This window comes from Sceloporus undulatus, chromosome 3 (assembly GCF_019175285.1).
Source record: "Sceloporus undulatus isolate JIND9_A2432 ecotype Alabama chromosome 3, SceUnd_v1.1, whole genome shotgun sequence".
In the NCBI taxonomy this organism is placed as follows: Eukaryota; Metazoa; Chordata; class Lepidosauria; order Squamata; family Phrynosomatidae; genus Sceloporus; species Sceloporus undulatus.
Genome location: NC_056524.1, coordinates 91622366 through 91643929, shown reverse-complemented (window position 1 = coordinate 91643929; position 21564 = coordinate 91622366). Strand labels below are relative to the sequence as shown.

The 21564-nt window shown below is 39.0% G+C and overlaps 1 protein-coding gene across 12 annotated transcripts in view; it reads left to right on the top strand.

Moving 5' to 3' along the window:
* The window catches only part of TBL1X (transducin beta like 1 X-linked), a 201541-nt gene that overhangs the window by 172055 nt on the left and 7922 nt on the right, over positions 1–21564 (top strand). For 11 of the 12 annotated variants that reach the window (XM_042456574.1, XM_042456575.1, XM_042456576.1 and 8 more), the window contains 10 exons: positions 8856–9001; positions 10742–11000; positions 13040–13172; positions 13853–13994; positions 15874–15937; positions 16045–16142; positions 17261–17321; positions 18843–18964; positions 19900–19974; positions 20222–20349. In XM_042456574.1, the coding sequence (XP_042312508.1) occupies positions 8856–9001; positions 10742–11000; positions 13040–13172; positions 13853–13994; positions 15874–15937; positions 16045–16142; positions 17261–17321; positions 18843–18964; positions 19900–19974; positions 20222–20349 (1228 nt within the window). Of the gene's footprint in view, positions 1–8480; positions 8547–8855; positions 9002–10741; positions 11001–13039; positions 13173–13852; positions 13995–15873; positions 15938–16044; positions 16143–17260; positions 17322–18842; positions 18965–19899; positions 19975–20221; positions 20350–21564 lie in introns of all 12 variants that reach the window. The other variant, XM_042456580.1, reaches the window with a different exon arrangement.

The window sequence follows — 21564 nt, the reverse complement described above, 5'->3', positions numbered from 1 at the left end:
GATCTACCTACTGATGACACCTCACTCTGACCCACTGAACAACCTCTTCAAGCAGTTTTATGTGTATGTTAAAAGCTTGGGAGAGAAAACAGATTCATGGGAGAATCCATAGTAGGGTCTCCATGGGGCAAGCCCTCTCCATCTCAGAACTGGACATCCATTTAGGAGCAGAAACTCAGTAAAAGAGTAGTCCAACTCCCAGTTCAGTCTTTTTCTTTACAATATTGTCATGGTTGAAGGTATCTAATGTCACACTAAAGTCCAGGAAAAGCCACAAAGGTACATTCTCTTTGTCTTTCCTCTCAGGGTGAACAGGCTAATCTTCACTGTGGTCTGCCAGGGGCAGGCAACTTTGATGTCTGGTTCCCAGTTTTCAGTCCCTGGGACCTTCTGTGATTGGGAACTAATAATAATAATAATAATAATAATAATAATAATAATAATAATGTTTATTTATATTTCCTACCTCTCCCAAGGATCGAGGCAGGATGACATCAGTAAAAATGATATAATAATACAAAATACGATCAATAAAACACTAATACTGAATTAACTGACATTCCATTCATCAATAGCCAAAAATCATAGGAATGGAGCAATCGTCATAATCTTTTATATGGAGTCCGGTGGATAAGCCCACCGGAGGACATCCGTTTTGAGTGCCTTCTTAAAGGCCTCTAAGGTAGTGATAAGACGGATCTCTTCCAGTAGGCTATTCCATAATTTTGGAACCACAGCAGTAAACGCCCTATGTAAATGTTCAACAGCATGGGGGACAGAATGGCGCCCTGAGGGATGCCAGATGTCAGCTCTCTCTTGGAAGAATTACCATCTGGAATCTGCCTGAGAGGTACGATTGGAGCCACTGGAGTGCAGTGCCCCCAATGCATAACTCCCTCAGGCATTCCAGAAGGATACCATGGTCTATGGTATCAAATGCCGCTGAGATGTCCAAGAGCACCAACAGGGTCACACTTCCCCTGTCGATGCCCAGGCGGAGATCATCGACTAAGGCGACCATGGCAGTCTCCACTCTGTATCCCGCCATGAAGCTGGTTTGAAATGGGTCTGTCTAGATAATCGGCTTCATCCAAGACATCTTAGAGCTGGAAGGCAACCGCCCTCTTGATCATTTTGCCCAAGAATGGTAAGAGGGAGAATGCCAAAATAAACCAAGAGTGAAAAAAATCACGCAGGTACCACCATGGTTGGTTTTGAAAAATGAGTTTTGAAAATAGTTTTTTGTGGGTTTTTCGGGCTATGTGGCCATGATCTAGCAGAGTTTTTTTCTGACATTTCTTCAGCATCTGTGGCTGGCATCTTCAGAGAAGATGCCAGCCACAGATGCTGGCGAAACGTCAGAAAGAAACTCTGCTAGAACATGGTCACATAGCCTGAAAAACCCACAAAAAACGATGGATGCTGGCCATGAAAGCCTTCGACTTTACAGTTTTAAAAATGTTAAATAGTACGGGCAGGTCCCCTAACCTATTCAAAAGGTGAGATGACAGTGCTGGACGCTTCCTCGGGGGGTGGGGGGGGGTAATAAAGGGGAATGGAAGCGTCAAGAGTTACAAAAACAGGACCACATTTTCCATATCCCTTAACTATGCCAGTGTTGGATTATTATTACCTTTTTTTTACATTTCAAAACTCCTCTTTGTTCAGAAGCAGATTCACATTTCTTGGTGGCTTTTGAGAGCCCCTGTTTGCTTGTGAAGAAGGTGCACAGCAAGTAAACAAAAGATGGTGATTGACCCATGATGCCTGATGAGCTTCATAGCTTGAACCCAGGTCTTCCTAATCATAGTGCCCTCTGCCCATTAGATCATACTGTTAATAATAGTGGCCACTGAGAATTCTTTCACCCATATTTACTGAAAGAGTCTTGTTTTTGCCACCAAAATGAGTTCTTGGCATGCATGCATGCATGAGTTGTGTGTCTTAGCCATGATATAAAATGATGGCTGTGATATTCATGCAACAAGAATGGTTGTAATATCTACTCAAGCTGGTTCACCTTTGTATGTTAGTCTAAAAGACACAAAAACAAAAAAGATTCTCTGCACATTCATTTTCATTGTGGTCTTTGGCAAAAGAAAATAAGGAAGGAGGATAGCTTTTTATTCTTTATAATGCAAGTGTTAGAGAGTAGCTCTTTTGACATTAGGCTGTGGAGAGGAGGAAAGCCTGTGACTTCATAAAAGTGAAATGAAAGGGAAATGAAAGTGGGGGATCAAAGAGAAAAAAACATGTGCTATCACATCTTCTAGTACTTTGCTTTGTCAGCCATTTTTCAGGAATGCAGTTTCACTACTTTTGACAATAGTGTATACAGCTAGTGATGGGAAACTTTGAAATCAATCATATCTGATATTAACGGTCATGAGCATCTGTATGTTGCTCTGGCTAAGTCTGAAAAGATGATTAATATGTACCACAAGTTAATATCAATTTGACCATACTTTACTATTTGAAATAAACAACTGAACTGCCATTCCTAGAGCCATCCCAGTCCTAAATGTCATTATTAGTCCAAACTATGGTAGACCTGTTGACTTAATTGCTGGATGATAAATCAAGATGTAGTAAATCCTATTGATTATTTGCAATTTCCCCCACTTTCACAGGGGCCCTGTGTCCCTAACCCCAGTGAATGTGGAGGGCCCACTGTACACTTTTTTTTAAAAGTGTGGAATGTGTATTACGTAGACTATTTAACATCTCTGTTCATACACAGAGAGTTGATAACTACAGACGTTACAAGTACAGTATTTACATAAATGGGTATTTAATGAAGGCTGAATTGTATCAATGTAATCACAAACATGTTTTTTTAAAAGTGGCATTGGAAAATGCAATCAGTCCTGTCAGCATCCCAGTCATATCCGAAACCTCAATATGCTTACAGGAAAATATCTTCCATAATACCAAAATTTGGATCTTGGCAGTGCCCTTTGAGAAAACATGTGTTATGTTTGTGAAGAGATCTTTGGAAATTATTGATTCATTGGGTCTACTATAGTTGGGATTAAAATTTCGATTTAGTCCTTAGTCCTTAGACAGATGTTTGAACTAAGAAAATATGATATTTTTGTGCTTTAAGCATAAACACCACTTACTTCAAGATAAGTCTTCATTGTCTGCAGCTGTAATTAAAAGAATATGTTTATAGTTAGGTATCTACTAACAGGTTTCTCATTGCCATTTAGAGAGTAAGGAAACTATTTCCAAAGTTTGGTATATTATTGCTTCCCAAATACTTTGTAATTAGGCCACCCTCCAGCTTTTTGAGGGGAGTGCATGGTCAGGATGGCTTTGTTGCAGGCCCTGATATTTCAGGGCTAAAATCTGGATGCAGAAGAAATCCCTGGTGATGTCAGCAAGCTTGAGATATTAAGTATCAACTCTAGTCGGTCAGAGTGTATCACTGAATTTCTTTCAGAAATCTAACAAAAGAAAATATTCATACATATACACAGAGAGGAGGTGGTTTTCAACATGGTGCTCTCTCCCTGAGATTCCCTTCCTTTGCCATAAGAAGCATCAGGTCCTGAGATCTGGGAATCCTGTTTCCCATTTCCACTTCAACCCCTCTGGTGCCACAGATCCCACTCACCAGCAATGTAGGCTTTCTGAATAGGCATGATGGCCCATTACATTGCTGTTCACATTGGCTATGCCACTCACCTGCAGCCACTATGAAGAGAGCAGCTTCCAGTTCCCCCACATGCCTTCAACTAGGATTACTCAGTTCAGTGGCAGTTGGGTATGCCTACTTAGCAAAGGTGGGAAGACAATGGGTATTGTACAGACTTTACTGCCAAGGGTCCAACATGATATTAACAAGTGTATTAATATGTAAAATAATACATAGAAATAAATAAAATGGGAACTACCAAAGCTACCAAAAAGGGTACTTAGACAGAAGCCAGAGACATTGGGGTAAGGAGAAAAAAGTGCTAAGGAAAGTGTCACTGTTTTTTTCTCCCTTTTCAATATGGATAAGCAGAGAAGCCTCAAGGGCCCTAGGAATATATAGTGATTTCAACATTAAATAATAGCTCTCTGTGCAGTTTCCTTTCCTTCTGATCAAACAGGTGGTTTTTCTCCCTTTCATTTTCAGATGTGCTTTTAAAAATATCTTCCACTTCTCATTTAAGAAATTGACAAGAACCTCTGGCAAAAAATAGCAAAAGGGATTATTTTCCACAAAGTTAGCTGGACTGGTTAGCTACATTTCCAAAAACAAACGGACCTTCCAGCATTACCAGATGCTATTATGGAAGAAAATTATTAGAAGATATAGCTTATAAACTGATCAAGCTCTTAATGGGTGGAATTGTTTTTCATGAGCTATATCACGCTATTTGTTCTTCAGAACTCAACTTCTTTTTGGGGGGGAAACTGTGGTGATTTTCCTTCTGCTACTGTAATTTTAGATTAATTTTGCAACCATTATTGTACCCCCAAATTTATAGCTCCCCCCAAAAAGCCAAACCACAAAAGACAGCCTTCAGTATAGCCTTACAAAATCTTAAAGCACACCACTCATATTTAAGCTTTAATTTTCATCCTGCATACTAAATTGTCTCTAATATGACAACCAGTGTGATGTGAGTGTGGTTTGAGTATTGATCTAGGATCCCAGGAGACCAGAGTTCAGATCCCTCTTCAGCCATGGAAAGCCACAGAGTGTCCTTGGGCAAGTCACTCTCTCACACCTCAGAGGAACACAATGGCAAGAAAATCATATGATGTAGTCAGAGTTCACTTGAAGGCATATAACAACAATAAAGTGCAATATGTGTTTTTATATGCCCCCATCCTGGGTATACTTTTGTTTCATGACACAGCACATCTGTGATTGTTTTTAAAAATGAGAACATGAGAGCAGGCTTGCTTAAAGCTTTATTCATCAGGTAGGGGCATTTCTGTGCCATAATTGCACAAAATTTAGTTGAATTTTTTAAAAAAACATGACAACGCCACTTGCACATAGAGTGGAGAAGACTCGTGATTAATTGAGTCACATACACACAATGTTCTTTAGTATAGATACCATGTAAGAATAATGTGTCTGTGTCTGTGCCTTCAAGTAACCTGTCAACGTATAGTGACCCCATAGATTTCATAGTCTTTTTCTTAGGCAAGGAACACTCAGAGGTGCTTTGCCAGTTCTTTCCTCTGAAATACAGCATATGGTACCTGGTATTTGTTTCATTTACAACACTTTTATTTCTTGTTTCATAGTACAAATGTCCATGTAAAAATAGTATTACGGTACGCATGATAGATTTACAGCAAGTGTTCTGTGGTAAGGAATGGAATAGATATTTTTCAGGGTATTGTGTATGTGTGTTCACACAAGGGCAGCACACTTAGTGACCATGGAATTCTGGTTCCCTATTGGAGGAGAGAAAATCTGAAACTAAGGAAGGAATGGAATGGAACATCCTGGAAACAGACCTAGCTGTTTGCCTGGAACTCTGAAGAGAAGCTAGGAGCAGTTCATGGGGAAACATTTTGTTACAAGTCCCATTTATGAGAAGACTAAGCATCAGTATCTGAATGGAGAGTTAATCAACATTGCAGTATTTTCAGTTTCACAACATATTACAAATACACTTCAAAGAGGTTTAGCACCAGCATGGCACAACTCATCAGAATTCACTTTTAATTCTCTCTGGGTATCTGTAGCCACCCAAAAACCACCAATATTCTTTACTTGCCAGTATCTGCATTGTTGTTGTGTCATTTCTGACTTATGATAACCCTACCACAGGTTTTTCTTGGCACATTTACCATTACCATCCTCTGAGTCTGAGAGCATGTGACTTACTCAAGGTCACCAAGTGGGTTTCATGACCAAGCTGGGAATCAAACACTGGTCTCCAGAGTCATACTCCAACATATTAATACATGAAGTCCCTTAATGGTAGCATATTAAAAGCAACATATACATGATACCATTCACCTTTGGCTTCTCAATATTGGATGTCTTAAATAAACCAGAATGATCCTTACTATAAGCTTGCTTGATTTATTTATCATTTATTTAATCACTATATGCATATAGGCTACTTCAAAAATATATGCTCTCTGAGAGGTTCCCAAAAAGTAAAATAAAATACTATATTGGAATCTCAATACAAATACACACACACACACACATCCATACAGACACATATAGCATAGGGGGAAATGAAACTGATATGTGGTAGCACAGATAGATATTTACATATCTGACATTAAGTGCCCACATTTTTAAACCATAATTTAAAAAGTCAATGGATTGTTCTCGATACACCCTGCAAATATTTCCAAAAAATTAGCACTTGATTTTGGAAACCAAACAATTTCCTTAAAGAGAATGCAGTTTCCATCTAACAATGAACTGATTTTTGATATTTTAGCTGATCTAATTGTTGATCCATTGATACGGAAGCTTTTGTCTGCTCAAATTTTCTCTTTTCTCTTGCAATCTTTACTTGCCAGTACTTTCAAAGTAGTGAGCATTGGGGTCTGTCTGTGTCAAAAAACAAAACAAAAAACCCAACCCATAGTTTGCACAATTAGAAAATTTTATTATTCTACATCAGGGGTAGGCAACCTTTTTGAGCCAAGGGCCGGGTTGCTGTCCCTCAGACAACTGGGGGGCCAAAGCCAACAAAAAAATAATTAAATTTAAAAAAAAATAAATATATAAATAACCAGGACAAATGTAGGACAAAATTTTCAAATGGAAGACACCTTTTTTTTTAAAAAAAAAATGGAGGACACGCGAAAAAATTTGCTGATTTTTTAAAAATGTTAATATAATACTGTTTCTGAGGCTTCTATAGACAATTGCCCCCCCAAAGGCCCTGGTGGCAATCGGCGGCAGGACCAGGTGGGGCCGGTCCCAAGGCTTGCCGGGCCGCAGGCCCGCGGGCTGCAGGTTGCCTACCCCTGTTCTACATTATAATAATTTTATTTTAATTGTTTTTCCTATGGTAAATTAACCTTATGGAGTCATCTGGTTTTCACACCAGGATTAACTCAAGTGCTGGGTTCTGATACTGTTGTTCTGAGTTTCTCCTATTCATAAGGAATTAAAGGTATGATATGCGAACTTCTGTGAAGTTGTAGTGTTTTCATTCACAACATATGGAGCCTTGTTTGAGTGCCTCAGAGTCTCTGCTGCTTCAATTCATGGTGCCTCAGAGTCCAGGCTCTTTGAAGGACTGTATATCCCTGTACAAGCTCCCAAGAATATTGAGGTCATTGGGAGAGGCCCATCTCTCTGTCCCACTACCCTCTCACGTGCATTTGGTGAGAACAAGAGAAAGGGCCTTTTCAGTGGGTGCTCCCAAGCTCTGGAACTCACGCCCTAGAGAGGCCAGGATGGCTTCATCCCTGTTGTCTTTCCCTTCTGGCAGCAGATAAAGATGTTTCTATGCTGCCAGGCTTTTTGCATGACGGGGATGCTGCTTTGTTTTTGTTTTAAACAGTTTTAAACTTTACATTTTAATAATGTAATGTTTTAATTGTTTAAATTATTTAATTGTTTTTTGAACTTGTATTTTGCATGTTTTATAGTGTTTGAATTTGGACTGTTTTAGGTTTGTAAGCTGCCTTGAGTCCCTGTATTGGGAGGATGGCGGAATATTAAAAAACATAATGATAATAATATCATCTTAGTATACTTCATGAATTTGTGTGAGCTGCACTGCATATTTCACATACACCATACATCCTTCCCACACACACCACCTTCCACCTACCTTATATAGCAATAGCAAGTACATTTCTATACCACTTAGTGCACATAAGCACTCCCTAAGCGGTTTACAAAGTGTAACCTAATTGCCCCCAACAATCTGAGTACTCATTTTAGCGACTTTAGAAGGATGCAAGCCTGAGTTGAGCTTGAGCTCTTTCGCTGGTATTGAATTCGCAGCCTTATGGTTTGTGAGTGAGTGGCTGCAGTACAGGCATTTAACATATTTGTGTGTCTTCCTGGTATTTTCCAAATGTATCAGAAGCCTCATACCTGCATACATGAAAAAAAGAAGGAAAATGGGGAGGGAGGGATGAAGGAGAGTGAGAGGCCAGATGAGCTACCCACTCCTATACTTTTAATAGTGTTTGGTAGCATGATGGCAGAGTCATTGGGCCATTTTGGTACAATTAACCATGTTATTGCCTGCGGGTAAAATGTGCAAGTAGAGATGGACTTTTATGTTCTTCATTTTTTTAGTTGGTTGCTTCTTACTTCCTGTTAATAATATTTTAATAATAATAATATTTATTTATATTCTGCTTAATCACATGGAATCCAAGCAGATTACAACAGTAAAATGAGATAGTTTAAAATTCTAAAAACTGCAACCCCCCCCCCCCCCCCCCGGGTTAGGGTAGTTATACTTTCATGTGAGATTTAGCTGAGAACTATAGACGCAGAAGGTTGAAAATATGTTTTTCTTTTCCTGCACTAGAAGATCGTCCCCCCTGTGTTTGCAGTGAACTGTGACTGTGCCTTTTTGCAGATAAATGCAATCTAGGTATTGAAACATAGTTTAAGCATCAAGTGATCGTTTTGTAAAATACTAAATAAATAAATAAATAAAATACACAGCTCTCTTTGCTTGATGCTGACTGTTCATTTCTGAATGTGTATTTTTTTGCAAAATGTGTTTGAAAATGAAATATTAGGAAACGATAAATACAAGTCTTTGTAACCATCTGGCCTAATCTGGTAAATTGATCTCCTTGGTTGGGTTGGCACAGGCTTGAGCAGTGTTGTATTTAGGGTGTGTGTCATATTGCAGAGTGTTTAGATTTCCTATCATGGCTTCCCTTCTTGCTTTCAGGTTTCTCCCATTCAGCCTTTACATTTGGAATAGAGAGTCATATTAGCCAATCCAACATCAATGGAACACTAGTGCCACCTGCCGCCCTCATCTCCATACTTCAGAAAGGCCTGCAGTATGTGGAAGCAGAGATAAGCATCAACGAGGCAAGTATTAATTGCAGCCCTAGGTGGAAAACAACACCCAGTCTGAGTATATGTAAGGGTATGATTGACATGCAACAAGGTAACTTTGTTCACTTTAGTTGGATCCTTTAATGGAGTGTATAATGTGAAAATATCACCATATTTTATTTTTTCCAGTCGTATTCAGTTAAAATTTAATTGCCTCTCATTCCTTTGGTTCTTTCATCTACTTGGAAGGCTCCAAACTCAACCATGTCTTTATTATACCATGCTTTTGCATTTTAGGAGAATTGCTGTTTTATCTTTTTGTTCATTTGTTGTATTGTTTTGATTGCTGATATACACTGGAGGATCCAACAAACTCTAAACATATTGGAAAGTTTTATATTTTCTTTTCTCTCCTCATTCATATCCTACCCAAGCTGACCAAAACATGCTGTCTAGGTTCCTACACAAACTTACTAGGCAGGGCTGCCAAACACTCTTGTCTTGTGCTCTGTGTGCGTGTGCGTAGAAGTGATTGCAAAAAGCAAACCAATAGCTCTTCTCCCAAGTTTGTCCTACATACAAGAAAGGTGCAGTTAATCATATATATTGAAGCCATTAACTTTTCTGTTTGTTAATCACTTCAGTAAATGTGTTTGTGTGTATGGGCATGAGCGTGTGAAATTAGTAACAATTTGGGGCTGAGTCACATGACTTTGAAGTGAAGCAGATGTGAATTTCTCTGGGTATGGTGGTGTCAGATGAATCCCCAAAGGAGAAGTTAGATCATATGTTACATAATTGTGACCCTTTGAAAACAAAATACCTTCTGAGCCCATGAAAAAGCTATCACTCAGCTATCTGGTGTTCGCATACTTGCATGCTCCATCACTATGTTTAAAAGATTGTAGGAAACACCCTTTAGTTAAAATATATGTCTTTTGGAATTCAGGGGTTGTTTTGAAATATTTTGAAATTAACTTGGTTACATTTGGACAATTTTATTGGTTGAAGAAGACTGGATTAGATTGTGGGTTTATCTTGGAAGAGCATTACCCTCTGGTGTGCCTGCCCTTGCCTCACCCTGCCAGAGGGCTAGGTTTGATGTGGGGCTTTGTGTTTCTGTATTTTCTTTGTAAAGAGTTTTCTATGAATGTAATTGAGAAGGGTCTTTAGTGTGAATTTCCTTGGAGACCTTGCTTTTTCATTACCTAAGGGAAAGGATGCTGTCCTTTCATTAAAATTCTTCTCTGTCCACAGCAGAAATGATATGATTTATCTTATATTTAGTTTTCTAAACTTGGCTTGATCCTAAAAAGAGTTAGGATTGATCATTAGATCTGAGAATTTTTTTAATATGAGTAGACATTCTTCACATTTCTGAATTGGTTAATTATTTGCATTATAACAATATTTGTCCAAATGGCTGTTTCTGATATTACCTCAGTGGCTGCAACTGGCCTAAAGTGTAAGTGGAGTGCATAATCATTACTAACTATATCAGGAGAAAAATATTCAGTACAACTCTGCCTGCTGCAGTGAACAGCAGGAAGCCCATCAAAACAGGAAGCTGTGGATTGTTTATTTAGCAGCTGTGAAATTGCATACTCTTTGGTTATTTTTACTTGCCCTGACCCAGATATGTGTTGCCTGGTTGTCTTCTGAAGAAAAGTGGGGGAGGGAAATTTCTGAAGTACGATTTGTAGTAGTAAATGAAGGAGCTGGTTGCTTAGCCTTTACCCTTTTCATTTCCCTTTCTGCCCCTTCACCCTTTAGGATGGTACAGTGTTTGATGGCAGACCTATAGAATCACTGTCGCTGATAGATGCAGTAATGCCGGATGTAGTGCAGACCCGGCAGCAGGCTTTCAGGGAGAAATTAGCTCAACAGCAAGCTAGTGCTGCACCAGCCATAGCAACAACAGCTGCTGCAGCAACCACAGCAACTGCTACAACAACTGCTGTCCCACAGCAGAATACACCAAAGAACGGAGAAGCCACTGTGAATGGAGAGGAGAATGGGGCGCATGCAATAAGTAAGTTAAAATGGTGTTTTGAGTGGCAGCTCTCAAAACTTCAACACCTCATTGTACTTCCTCCTTAGAGTAGGATTATTTTATTTCTTTGTTATTATTTTATTTCTTCAATTCATTTTTATTATATCTCTGATTCCTCCCCATTGTCATCAATATCATTACCAGAGTCCATTCTTTTCTATAATCTGACATGACACTATATGCTAAGAAAAAACTCAGAATGTGGCAAAGCCTTGCACATGAAAAGTCAAGGTACAACCATCTCTCATCCATCCCATTTTTCTGCTGGTACAGTCCTGAGTTACTGTATAACTACAATTATAATGCCCTTGCTACCAGCCCTTATATTTGCTGTAGGAGTCATGGATGAAACTATCTTCCTTGCCACTGATCTCAAGAAGGTTGGTGAATCTATGCAGAGGACCGAGAAGAAGGGGACAGATGATCTGAGCCAATACTCTGAATTGAAGTCCAGTACAGTCAGTGTGTTACAGGCAAAAGGAAACTGAAGCTTCTCTTTTCCCCCATGAGCAAGCAATGGTGGAAGTATCCTTCATAGGCCATAGATTCCACTTGACAGTGGCTATAACAATACATATCAGCAACTCCAAAGCCTGTATGGTGGTCGATGAGCAGTTTCTTTGGCAGAAGATCCAGTCTTATCTTTTCTAATTACCAGAGAACCATGACAATGTGGTCATGCTTTTCCAAGTTGAATTGCATCACCTAGTGGGCCTGCAGATATATGCCACTAGATATGTTGTAGATTTTGCCTCTGAATTCATGGCAGAAGCAAGAGTTTGCGAAAAAAAGAAAGAACACATATGATTGTGTTCAGCAGGAGAATTGCAAATGGCACCAGGACATACAGTACATTGAAAAGCTGCAATAATCCACTTTTCCCACCTCTTCATGCTTCATCTGCAGAACTGCTTTGTTCTGCATCAAATCTTGCAGTAGTGTTTTCACCTATCAGGGAATCAAATGTCTTTATGAATTGTATTACCCATTTCATGAACTATTGCAAACAAACTTACAAGCCTTACAAACTTACTAGGGCTAGCGTGACACCGGAAAAATCTGTTGGATTTATGAAAGGACAATGTATAGTCCACATAGAAACAACACATGTGTATTAAAAGGGTTCTACATGAGAAGGGTGCTTCTGGCAAAGATAAAATTGGGAGACTTCCTGGGCCAAGAAAACCTTTACCCTGTAGAATACCAAAACAAGAAATGCAAAAGCTCAAAGCACACAGCTCATCTAGATGAGCATCTAGATGAGGCAAGAGGTACAATAAAGGCAACCTTGAATGACAAGAGTTGAAGCCTGCCTGTCGCTGGGGGTTCAAAGGGTTTCTTCACAAGCTGTGACACTACCACCAACACTGACCAGACTGACTGAGGCTGCAAGAGAAGTGGATGCAGCTTTACTAAGGCCTTTTTAACAAAAATCACTACATAGTATATTTTGAAAGATATGTACTGGTAGGGTAGCTAGCCTGCCTTTGGCCTGTTACAGACAGCCAAAATAAAGCTGCTTCGAGTCACAGTGGAGGTATGGTGTTTCAATGATGCACTGCGTCCTAAGAGTCCGAAGCCACACCAAAGCCACGCTCCAGTCCTCTAGGGCTGGAGCATGGCTTTGGTGCGACTTCTGGTCTCTCAGACACATACATCAAACACCATACCTCCACTGTGACTCGAAGCAGCTTTATTTTGGCTGTCTGTAACAGGCCCTAGAATTTTCCACATTTTGCTCTATTAAGGCATAAGAGCCTATGCGTGTGAGTGCACAGATTGTGAAAGAACCAAAGTGAGCAACCCATTCATATTTATACTGGTCAGAATGACTGCTGAATAAAAATAATATGTTGGCCGTTCTGTCTGGGTTGGTTAGTTTTTATAAAAATAAAATCTTCAAGAAGTATCTAACAAATTAACAAATCTCAGTGGGTCCTATTTTAATATTTATCACAATCATCATTGATAGTTCCATCATCATCTAATAAATAAATGTATACCTTTATGTTTTGCAGATAATCATTCAAAGCCAATGGAAATTGATGGTGATGTTGAAATTCCACCTAACAAAGCAACAGTCCTCCGGGGCCATGAGTCAGAAGTGTTCATTTGTGCCTGGAATCCTGTCAGTGATCTGCTAGCATCAGGGTAAGTCAAGGATTAGTTGCTTCTTATTTCAGTACTTTATTTGAAACAGGTGTACTGCAGATCTGATGTGCACTCCCTACGTTGTTACAGCATACATTGCTTTTCCCCAGCTGAGTACTTTCCAGATGTGGTGAATTATCACAGCCACCATAGGCAACAGCCTTATAAACGTAGATGATACAAACTGTCCTAAATTTATGCAAACATTTCTCTATCTTGCTCATATAATCTACTCTGTCTGGCTGCAACCATGTAGAATATTTCCTAGCACTTGCTTACCTGATTGTGCTTTTTAAAACTGCAGATACACAGGATTGTGATCTTTTGCATGAAACGCATATTGTCTGCCACTGAATTGTGGTCCCTCCCTGAAACTCTTAATGCTGTTCAGTGTGTAAGAAAATAATCTTCAGCAGAGTGAATACCTTCCCCTCCAGCTTTCTGTGTAGCATTGTGTTTTAGCTTTTTTTAAATCAGGCTTTTAGGTGCAAGTGTTATAGAAGTGTTTCTTTATAGCATATGGTTAAGGAATGTTAAATTGTGAAGAAATCTCCTAATAGTTTCATGTTCTGTGTTCCTTTCATAGCTTGTGGTACTTTGTTTTACAAAATTTTAAAGGAAAGACTGTATATTTTTTATCTATTAATATATAAAATGCTTTTAACATTTCTTCACCTCAGATCTGGAGATTCTACTGCCAGAATATGGAATCTCAATGAAAATAATAATGGTAGCTCCACTCAATTAGTTTTGAGACACTGTATAAGAGAAGGAGGGCATGATGTCCCCAGCAATAAGGATGTGACATCATTGGACTGGAATGTAAGTGGACTTCTTAAACTCTTCATGTTGTATATGAACTGCACGTTACCATATTTAAAGTTGTTTTGATGCTTCCTTTCTAATCTTGTTTTATTTTATACTAGGAAAATGCATATCATTATCATTGATACATATGTATGCATTGTCAGTGGACATAGAGACACGCTGTATGTCCCACACACATGTTGGTTGATCCCTTTTGCTTAATGCTACGTTACTCAGTTTGTTCAGTGATGAAGAATGTCTGATTAGAACATTTCCTCTGGAAATACTTTGCTTTTCACTAGAATTGTATATGGCAGAGCCTTTCCCAACTGGGTTTCTTCCAGATGTGTTGGATTACAACTTCCAGAAGCTCTAAACCAGGTGTTTTTTGGGCCATTGTACTCCCAACACATCTGAATGGTACCAGGCTGGGAAAGGTAATATGCAATGGAAGACAACAAGAATTGAAGTTGCTAGAGGTTTGGCAGAGCTGTATCTTTATTGTGCATTATGAATTGGGGAGGGTCAGGAATGGGGTGGTCCATTTGAAACCACCCCAAAGGGGAAAATTATTGTAATAGTGTTATTGTATTATTGTTAATAAAATTATTTTAAAACTAAATTAAAATTACCTCAGAACTGGTTTTTTATCCCACTGAGTACTCAGTTTAGCTAAAATTAATTTAGCTTGGAAGACGCTAATGAACTTTCAATACAGCTGGGGTCCCAACTAAGGGATTATCACCTCCTCACATTGCCATTGGCAATACTGAACAACAGCTAGGATTTCGTAGGTTGAAACCTGCTGGGTTGTGAATCAAGCACTGAGCACTCTGGGAAACTTTTATTACACAGCCAAAAAAAAAGTCTTTGACATCTCTAAATGGAATATTTACATAAGGCAAATCTTTCACTTTGTCCTGAAATAATATGTGTGTTCAAATCAAAGCAGAAAACAAACTGTGATTTTCATAACATTAAATAGGTTAAAGTCCCATTGAAAATGGACTTTGTCTCTTCTTTTAATGGGTGAATTTATTATGTTCAGGAAGAAAATAGGTAAAATAGATGTTTGTTGGCAGAATGTTTTTAGAGGAAAATCTTTCAACTCAGCTTAAAGACCTTATACAGATAATGATGTTTCTCTTTCCTTTCTTAGTAGTTAAATTAGGCAACACAATAATGCATTAGCAATCTTGTTTCTATCTAGCTGCCAAGTTGTTGTTACATGCCTTCAAGTCAACTCCATCTTAGGGCAACCCTATGCTAGAGTTTTCATAGTAGAGTTTATTCAGAGGAGGTTTACCATTTTCTTTAAGGCTGAGAATTGCCCAAGTACTCTATCATAAATTCTTTTCTCTTTTCAAGTTTAATTCAGAGGAGGATTGCCATTGCTTTCCTAAAAGGCAGAGAGTGTGTGATATGCCCAAAGTTTCCATGACTGTATAGTGATTCAATCCCAGTCAAGCCACTATACTATGTTAGTACCACCCTAAAAGTTGACTGGACAGCTGCAGAAAAAGATTTTCTTGGCTGGTTAACAATAATCATAGGAGGCTTTGCTTTTGTCTTCTTCTGACGCTGAGAGAGTGTAGCTTGTCCAAGGCCACACAGTGGATTCCCGTGGCTGAGCAGATACTCAAATCCTGCTGAATATAAGTCCTAGTCCAATTCTCAATCCACTACAGCACAGTGTCTCCCTCCAAAGGCTGGCCTAAAGTACCAGCTTTTAATTTGGGATGTAGGTTAATGGTTTTGCTCTTGCTCAAAGGAAAATCTCCTTTGGTTACATATGAACACTTACAAGTTGAAGAATAAATTGGAGAGACAGCTGTCTGTGTAGATTTTGTGTCTCATCAAAAACATTTTCATTCTCTTTCTCCACATTCTGCAGAGCGATGGAACATTACTGGCTACAGGATCATATGATGGCTTTGCAAGAATATGGACAGAAGATGGTAAGACTGAAAATGGTTGTTTCCAAATAATTATGATGCTTTGTATTACTAAATTATTTCAACCAGAAATGCTAGAAACATTAACTTTCACTTTGTCTGTATTACAGGAAATCTTGCAAGCACCTTAGGTCAACATAAAGGGCCTATATTTGCTTTGAAATGGAATAAAAAGGGAAATTATATTTTAAGTGCTGGTGTTGATAAAGTAAGTGTTGAGTTGCATAACTTGCATATATAAATTATCAAATACTCTTAAAGCTTTTCGCTTGGTACTGTTTCACTTTTAGCTCACAGGAATTGCTCTGAGGAATTCAGAAGAATTTCTTTTCCGTTCCTCTAAGGAAGTTTCCAAAAAGTCTTGATTTCCTCAGACTTGATTAATTGTTGTCTTATGGTATGGAAAATTTGGGCAGTGCTATCTCTCTTGAAAACTCTTGAACATTTGCCTGTTTGCTAAATGGCATGGATTTGCCTTCAAAGTTAAGATTTTTTTAAAATTACCAGCAAACCAAAAAATATATTTGGTTACACTGCAGAAGCAGCCTTTTCCTACTGACGTTGAGTTTGCTGTGTAGTGGTGACTTTCATCTCATTATCTATACATATATTTTATCAGTTGTAGTAACTTTTCATGGGTTTTTGGAACATGTCAAGATTATCTTTTAATTTGTTATTATATCCCAAATTAATAATATAATATAATTATAATAATATGCCAAATACAGCTGTATGTTATCTAATCAAGCAAACTGAAAATAATATATGTTACGTATACATGTTGTGTACCTTCCAGTTGTCTCTGATTTATGGCACTCCTATCCTAGAGTTTTCTTGACAAGATTTTTTCAGAGGAGGCTTACCACTGCCTTCCTCTTAGGCACAGAGAGTGTGGCTTGCCCAGTGGGTTTCCATGCCTGAATGGAGATTTGAACTCTGCTCCCCATGACATCCAAGTCCAACATTCAAGCCACTACATCACTCTGGCTTTTCCTGTCCACCAGTATGTAATGTCTATTATTAGTTAATAATAACAACTATGCCAAAACTATGAGAATACTGTACATTAAAATGGGTACTAAGTTGTTACAAAAGTGTCCTCCTTTCTTTCTCTTCTCATCATGCCAAAAAAAAGGGGGAGAGAGAGAGATCTGGCAAAATTTTCTTCAAGTGGAAGTAATCACATTCTATTCTTTAATAGACCTTTTAATTTCTTAGGCAATATGTTTCCTAACAAAGTTTTTCTTTCTTTTTTCCTTCAAAAGTAAACAGTCACTGATGTGTGTGTTTTTCCTTCCATTTGCCTCCCTCCCTGCACCAATGTAGACCACAATAATCTGGGATGCTCACACAGGGGAAGCTAAACAGCAGTTTCCTTTCCACTCAGGTAATTGGTTTTCATTGGACTTAACTTATACAATGTGCCCGCGTCATATGCGGGTGTGATATACGCTGAAAGCTTTGCCAGAAGAAGCCTCGGTGGTCCCCAGAAGGAGTGATGGCGTGTGCGCCACTGGCACGAGCCCCATTATTTTTAATGGGGCTTGAGCATATGCAGAATTCCCCTTACACGCAGGAGGTCTGGAACGGATCCCCCACGTAAGGGAACGGCCCACTGTATATATTTATTCCTGTTACGTTTTGCCAAAAGAGTAGCACAGACAAATAGATAATTAATTAATTAATTAATTAGATCAGGAGGCTTCTGCTGTTCTTAATATTTCCTGTAGAATTTTCTAAAAATGACTGTAACAATATCGTTCCACTCAAATAATGCCTTGCTTCCTAGCCATGATAGCTGGAACTCAGGAAGGGATATCCTCTTGGAATGATAGCTTAAGACCCACAGTCAACTTTGAGACATATTGTTGTTGTGTGCCTTCAGGAAATTTCTGACTTACGGTGACCCTAAGGCAACTCTGTCATGGGGATTTCTTGGCAAGATTTGTTCAGAGGTTTACCATTGCCTTCCAAGGAAGCTGAGTGACTTGCTCAAGGTCATCAAGTGGACTTCCATGGTCAAGCAGGGATTTGAACCTTGTTCTCCAGAGTTTCTCAGTGCTCAAACCGCTACACCAGTGATAGCAACGTTTGACATATACCTGTTGACAGCTAAAAAGAGAAGGTGGAATCTTTACTCCTTGCTCACTTATGTCCTTCACGATCCCACTGTATTTTACTGTATTGGTATACTGTCATGTGTCCCATTCTAATATAATTCTGTTGGCACTATTGAAGAAAAAGCAGTCTTTTTTTGAATAGCATACCTTTGAGGCCTTAGCAGATGCTCAAGCTTCTTGCTTCTTTGGCTCTGATATATTCCCACTTTCCCTCCAATGTTGCAAAAGCCTCTGTGACTTATTGAGGGGTAGGAGTACATATGGGATACTTTCCCCTTTCAAGAGTCTGGATGCGTGTTTTTTTACTGTATTAACACAGTGTTATAAACAGTGACATTATGTCAGTCACCATCAGGAATGCTTGGAAGGGATCCCACGTAGAATCAGCATACTAGTCATTTTATTGAAATGCAGAAGTCATTTGGAGTAGGATGTCATATTGAGGGGGGAGCAAGCTTGTTTTCTGCTGCTCCAGAGACTAGGACCCGGAGCAATGGATCCAAGCTTCAGGAAAAGAGATTCCACCTCAACATTAGGAGGAATTTCCTGACAGTAAGGGCTGTTCAACAGTGGAACACACTTCCTCGGAGTGTAGTGGAGTCTCCCTCCGTGGAGGTCTTCAAATGGAGGCTGGATGGCCATCTGTCGGGGATGCTTTGATTTGGATTTCCTGCATGGCAGGGGGTTGGACTGGATGGCCCTTGTGGTCTCTTCCAACTCTATGCTTCTATGATTTGTTTCTTTGCCAGATTTCCTAATGGTCCCTTTTTTTGGCTCTCCTTTTACAGCCCCTGCCCTGGATGTAGACTGGCAGAACAACACTACTTTTGCGTCTTGCAGCACTGACATGTGCATACATGTATGCAGACTTGGCTGTGATCGTCCAGTTAAAACTTTTCAAGGCCATACGGTAAATTTGAACAGTCCTATTTATGTATTGGAGTTAAGACATGTAACTGCTGGAAAAGTTAGGTTTTTTATTACTTTTATATAAGGTGGAGCCTCCATATCCACACACTTGCCATCTGTGGATTTCAGCATCTGCAGACAGCAAGCTCACATTGTCCCTAATAATGGTGTGAGTTGCCTTGGGTCCCTTTCAGTGATAAAGGCGGGATAGAAATCAAATAAATAAATAAATAAATAAATAAATGTGGGCACATGCATCTCACCACCATTAAGTGAAACGAGACTTAAGGTCCTGCAATTTTTGGTATCTGCGGGGGGTGGGGGTCCAGAACAGATCTCCCATGGATTTCAAAGTCCAACTGTATGTTCTATTAATCACCATCTACCTTTGTAAAATTGCTTGGGAGTAAGCACTAGGTCATGTTCATTGCATTGGAGTTGACGCAGGATTTCTAGATAGTTGTGTTAGCTTATTGCAGAAAACACAGAAGAGCAACTTTGTCATAAAGCTATTGTGTGCATCTGATGGATTTTAAAACCTTATGCCAAAATAAAATTAGTTAGTTTTTAAAGTGCCACAAGATTCTCCTGTGCATTTGGATGTGTAAGATTGCATTTTTTGCTTTCCCATAATTGGTAGGGACCATATCACAGTGATAGAGCCCTATTCATTGTTCTATGGCCATATTTGCTAAAGTGTTTTGTTCAGACTTAAGGAGTCTCTGATATGCAATCTATATCTCCTTTAATTTAATTTAAATGGCAAGATGTATTGAAGATAATTTCTGCTGTTTCATTAATGAAATAACCAAACAAGTAACATGCAATTGTTTGTCTTCTTGTAATAAATTAAACTTAGATGGCCACCATCTGGTTAAAATGTGAAGTGCAGTTTTATCCAAAATAATCACTGATTAAGAGAAATCTTTATTTCAGAATGAGGTTAATGCAATCAAATGGGATCCCTCTGGTATGCTTCTAGCGTCCTGCTCAGATGATATGACATTAAAGGTAATTTGACCTGATCTGAAGTCTTTGCTCAACATTTTAAGGAACTGTTGTTGAAATGTTAAAAGTGTTAATTTTTAAAGTTTGCAGTTTTATGTGTTAATTGTTGTATGTGTTTGATATGTTTGCTGTTCAAAATCTATTTGAAAAAAAGAACATTCAGCTTTTTACAAAAATGTTTTCTTAATAGGCTTCACTATAATTGTGGAAAAAATTACAATGATGCTCTCTCCTCTGGTTCTTTGTATAGATTTGGAGTATGAAGCAAGATACATGTGTACATGACCTACAGGCACATAACAAAGAGATTTACACTATCAAATGGAGTCCAACGGGACCAGGTACCAGCAACCCAAACTCCAATATTATGTTGGCAAGGTAAAAAAAAATTAAAACAATGTTACACTTCCTTTTACAACAAACCAGTCTGTAGCCTGAGGGCAGGGAACCGTCTGTTCCCTCTGTTGTAAGCCACCCGGATTCCCAGTGATTGGGCAGCATATACATAAATCCTATTATTATTATTATTATAAATCACAGTTTTTGTCCCCAAAACCCTGGGAGTCTGTATGCTGAAATAAAGAGTTATGTCCTTTTTATCATTTAGTTAATGAAGTAAATATGTATCCCACTCTTCTAGCCAGAATGTTAGGGGACATTGCTGGGTTATTCTCACCATAAATTTGTGAAGTAGATTAGGCAGACCTTGGCTGAGATCCTGCTGGGCAGCACAACTATGCCAATATAGGTAGTGATGGCATATAGTATAACAGCAGTGTCAGGAATAAAAAGGCCATGGGTGTAGACAGTAGCAGAGTGAAAGCTATCACTATGAGTGGTCCTGCCAGCTTCCGAACTGTTCAGGATCCAAAAGGACAGCTTTCTTTCCCAATGGCAACATTCTTCTTTCCTAATATGACCCTTGTATCTACGGGGGATACGTTCTTAGAATTACCATGGAAATGCTAAACCATGGATAATAGCAAACCCTGTTCAAATTAATGAATTCTGTGGAAGTTGACCATAGAGTCATGCTGGAAGACCCAGAGATTTCTAGAGAATGCACCTCTAGGCATTTTGAGGTCCTCCAGCAGGATTACAGTGAACTTTTGTCAGACGTATACCACGGAATCACACTACATGATCTAGAAAATGCCTAGAGAGAAAATATTTTTTTCTGAGGTGGGTATGTGAAGCTGGGGATACAGTCCTGCAGATATGAGGTCATGTTGTAGTTTCTTTGCCTTACCCCTGCTATCACTTTACAGCCCTGAAGAATATGCACTAGGCCAGCATATATCTGTACTATATATACAGAGAGAGAGACCTGAAAAATATGCACTAGGAGAGGCAGTGTGGTTTTGTAGTTTGTGTCGGACTACAACTCTGGAGAGCAGGGTTCGATTCTCCTCTCATCCTAGGGGAAGGCAATGACAGGACTCCTCTGAACAAATCTTGCCAAGAAAATCCCATGATAGCTTCACCTTAGATTTGCCATAAGTCAGAAACAACTTGAAGGCACACAACAACAGCATGGTGAATTATTATGCTAGTGCAGTGTACCAACAGGATTCCAACTCTATAAGCAATTCC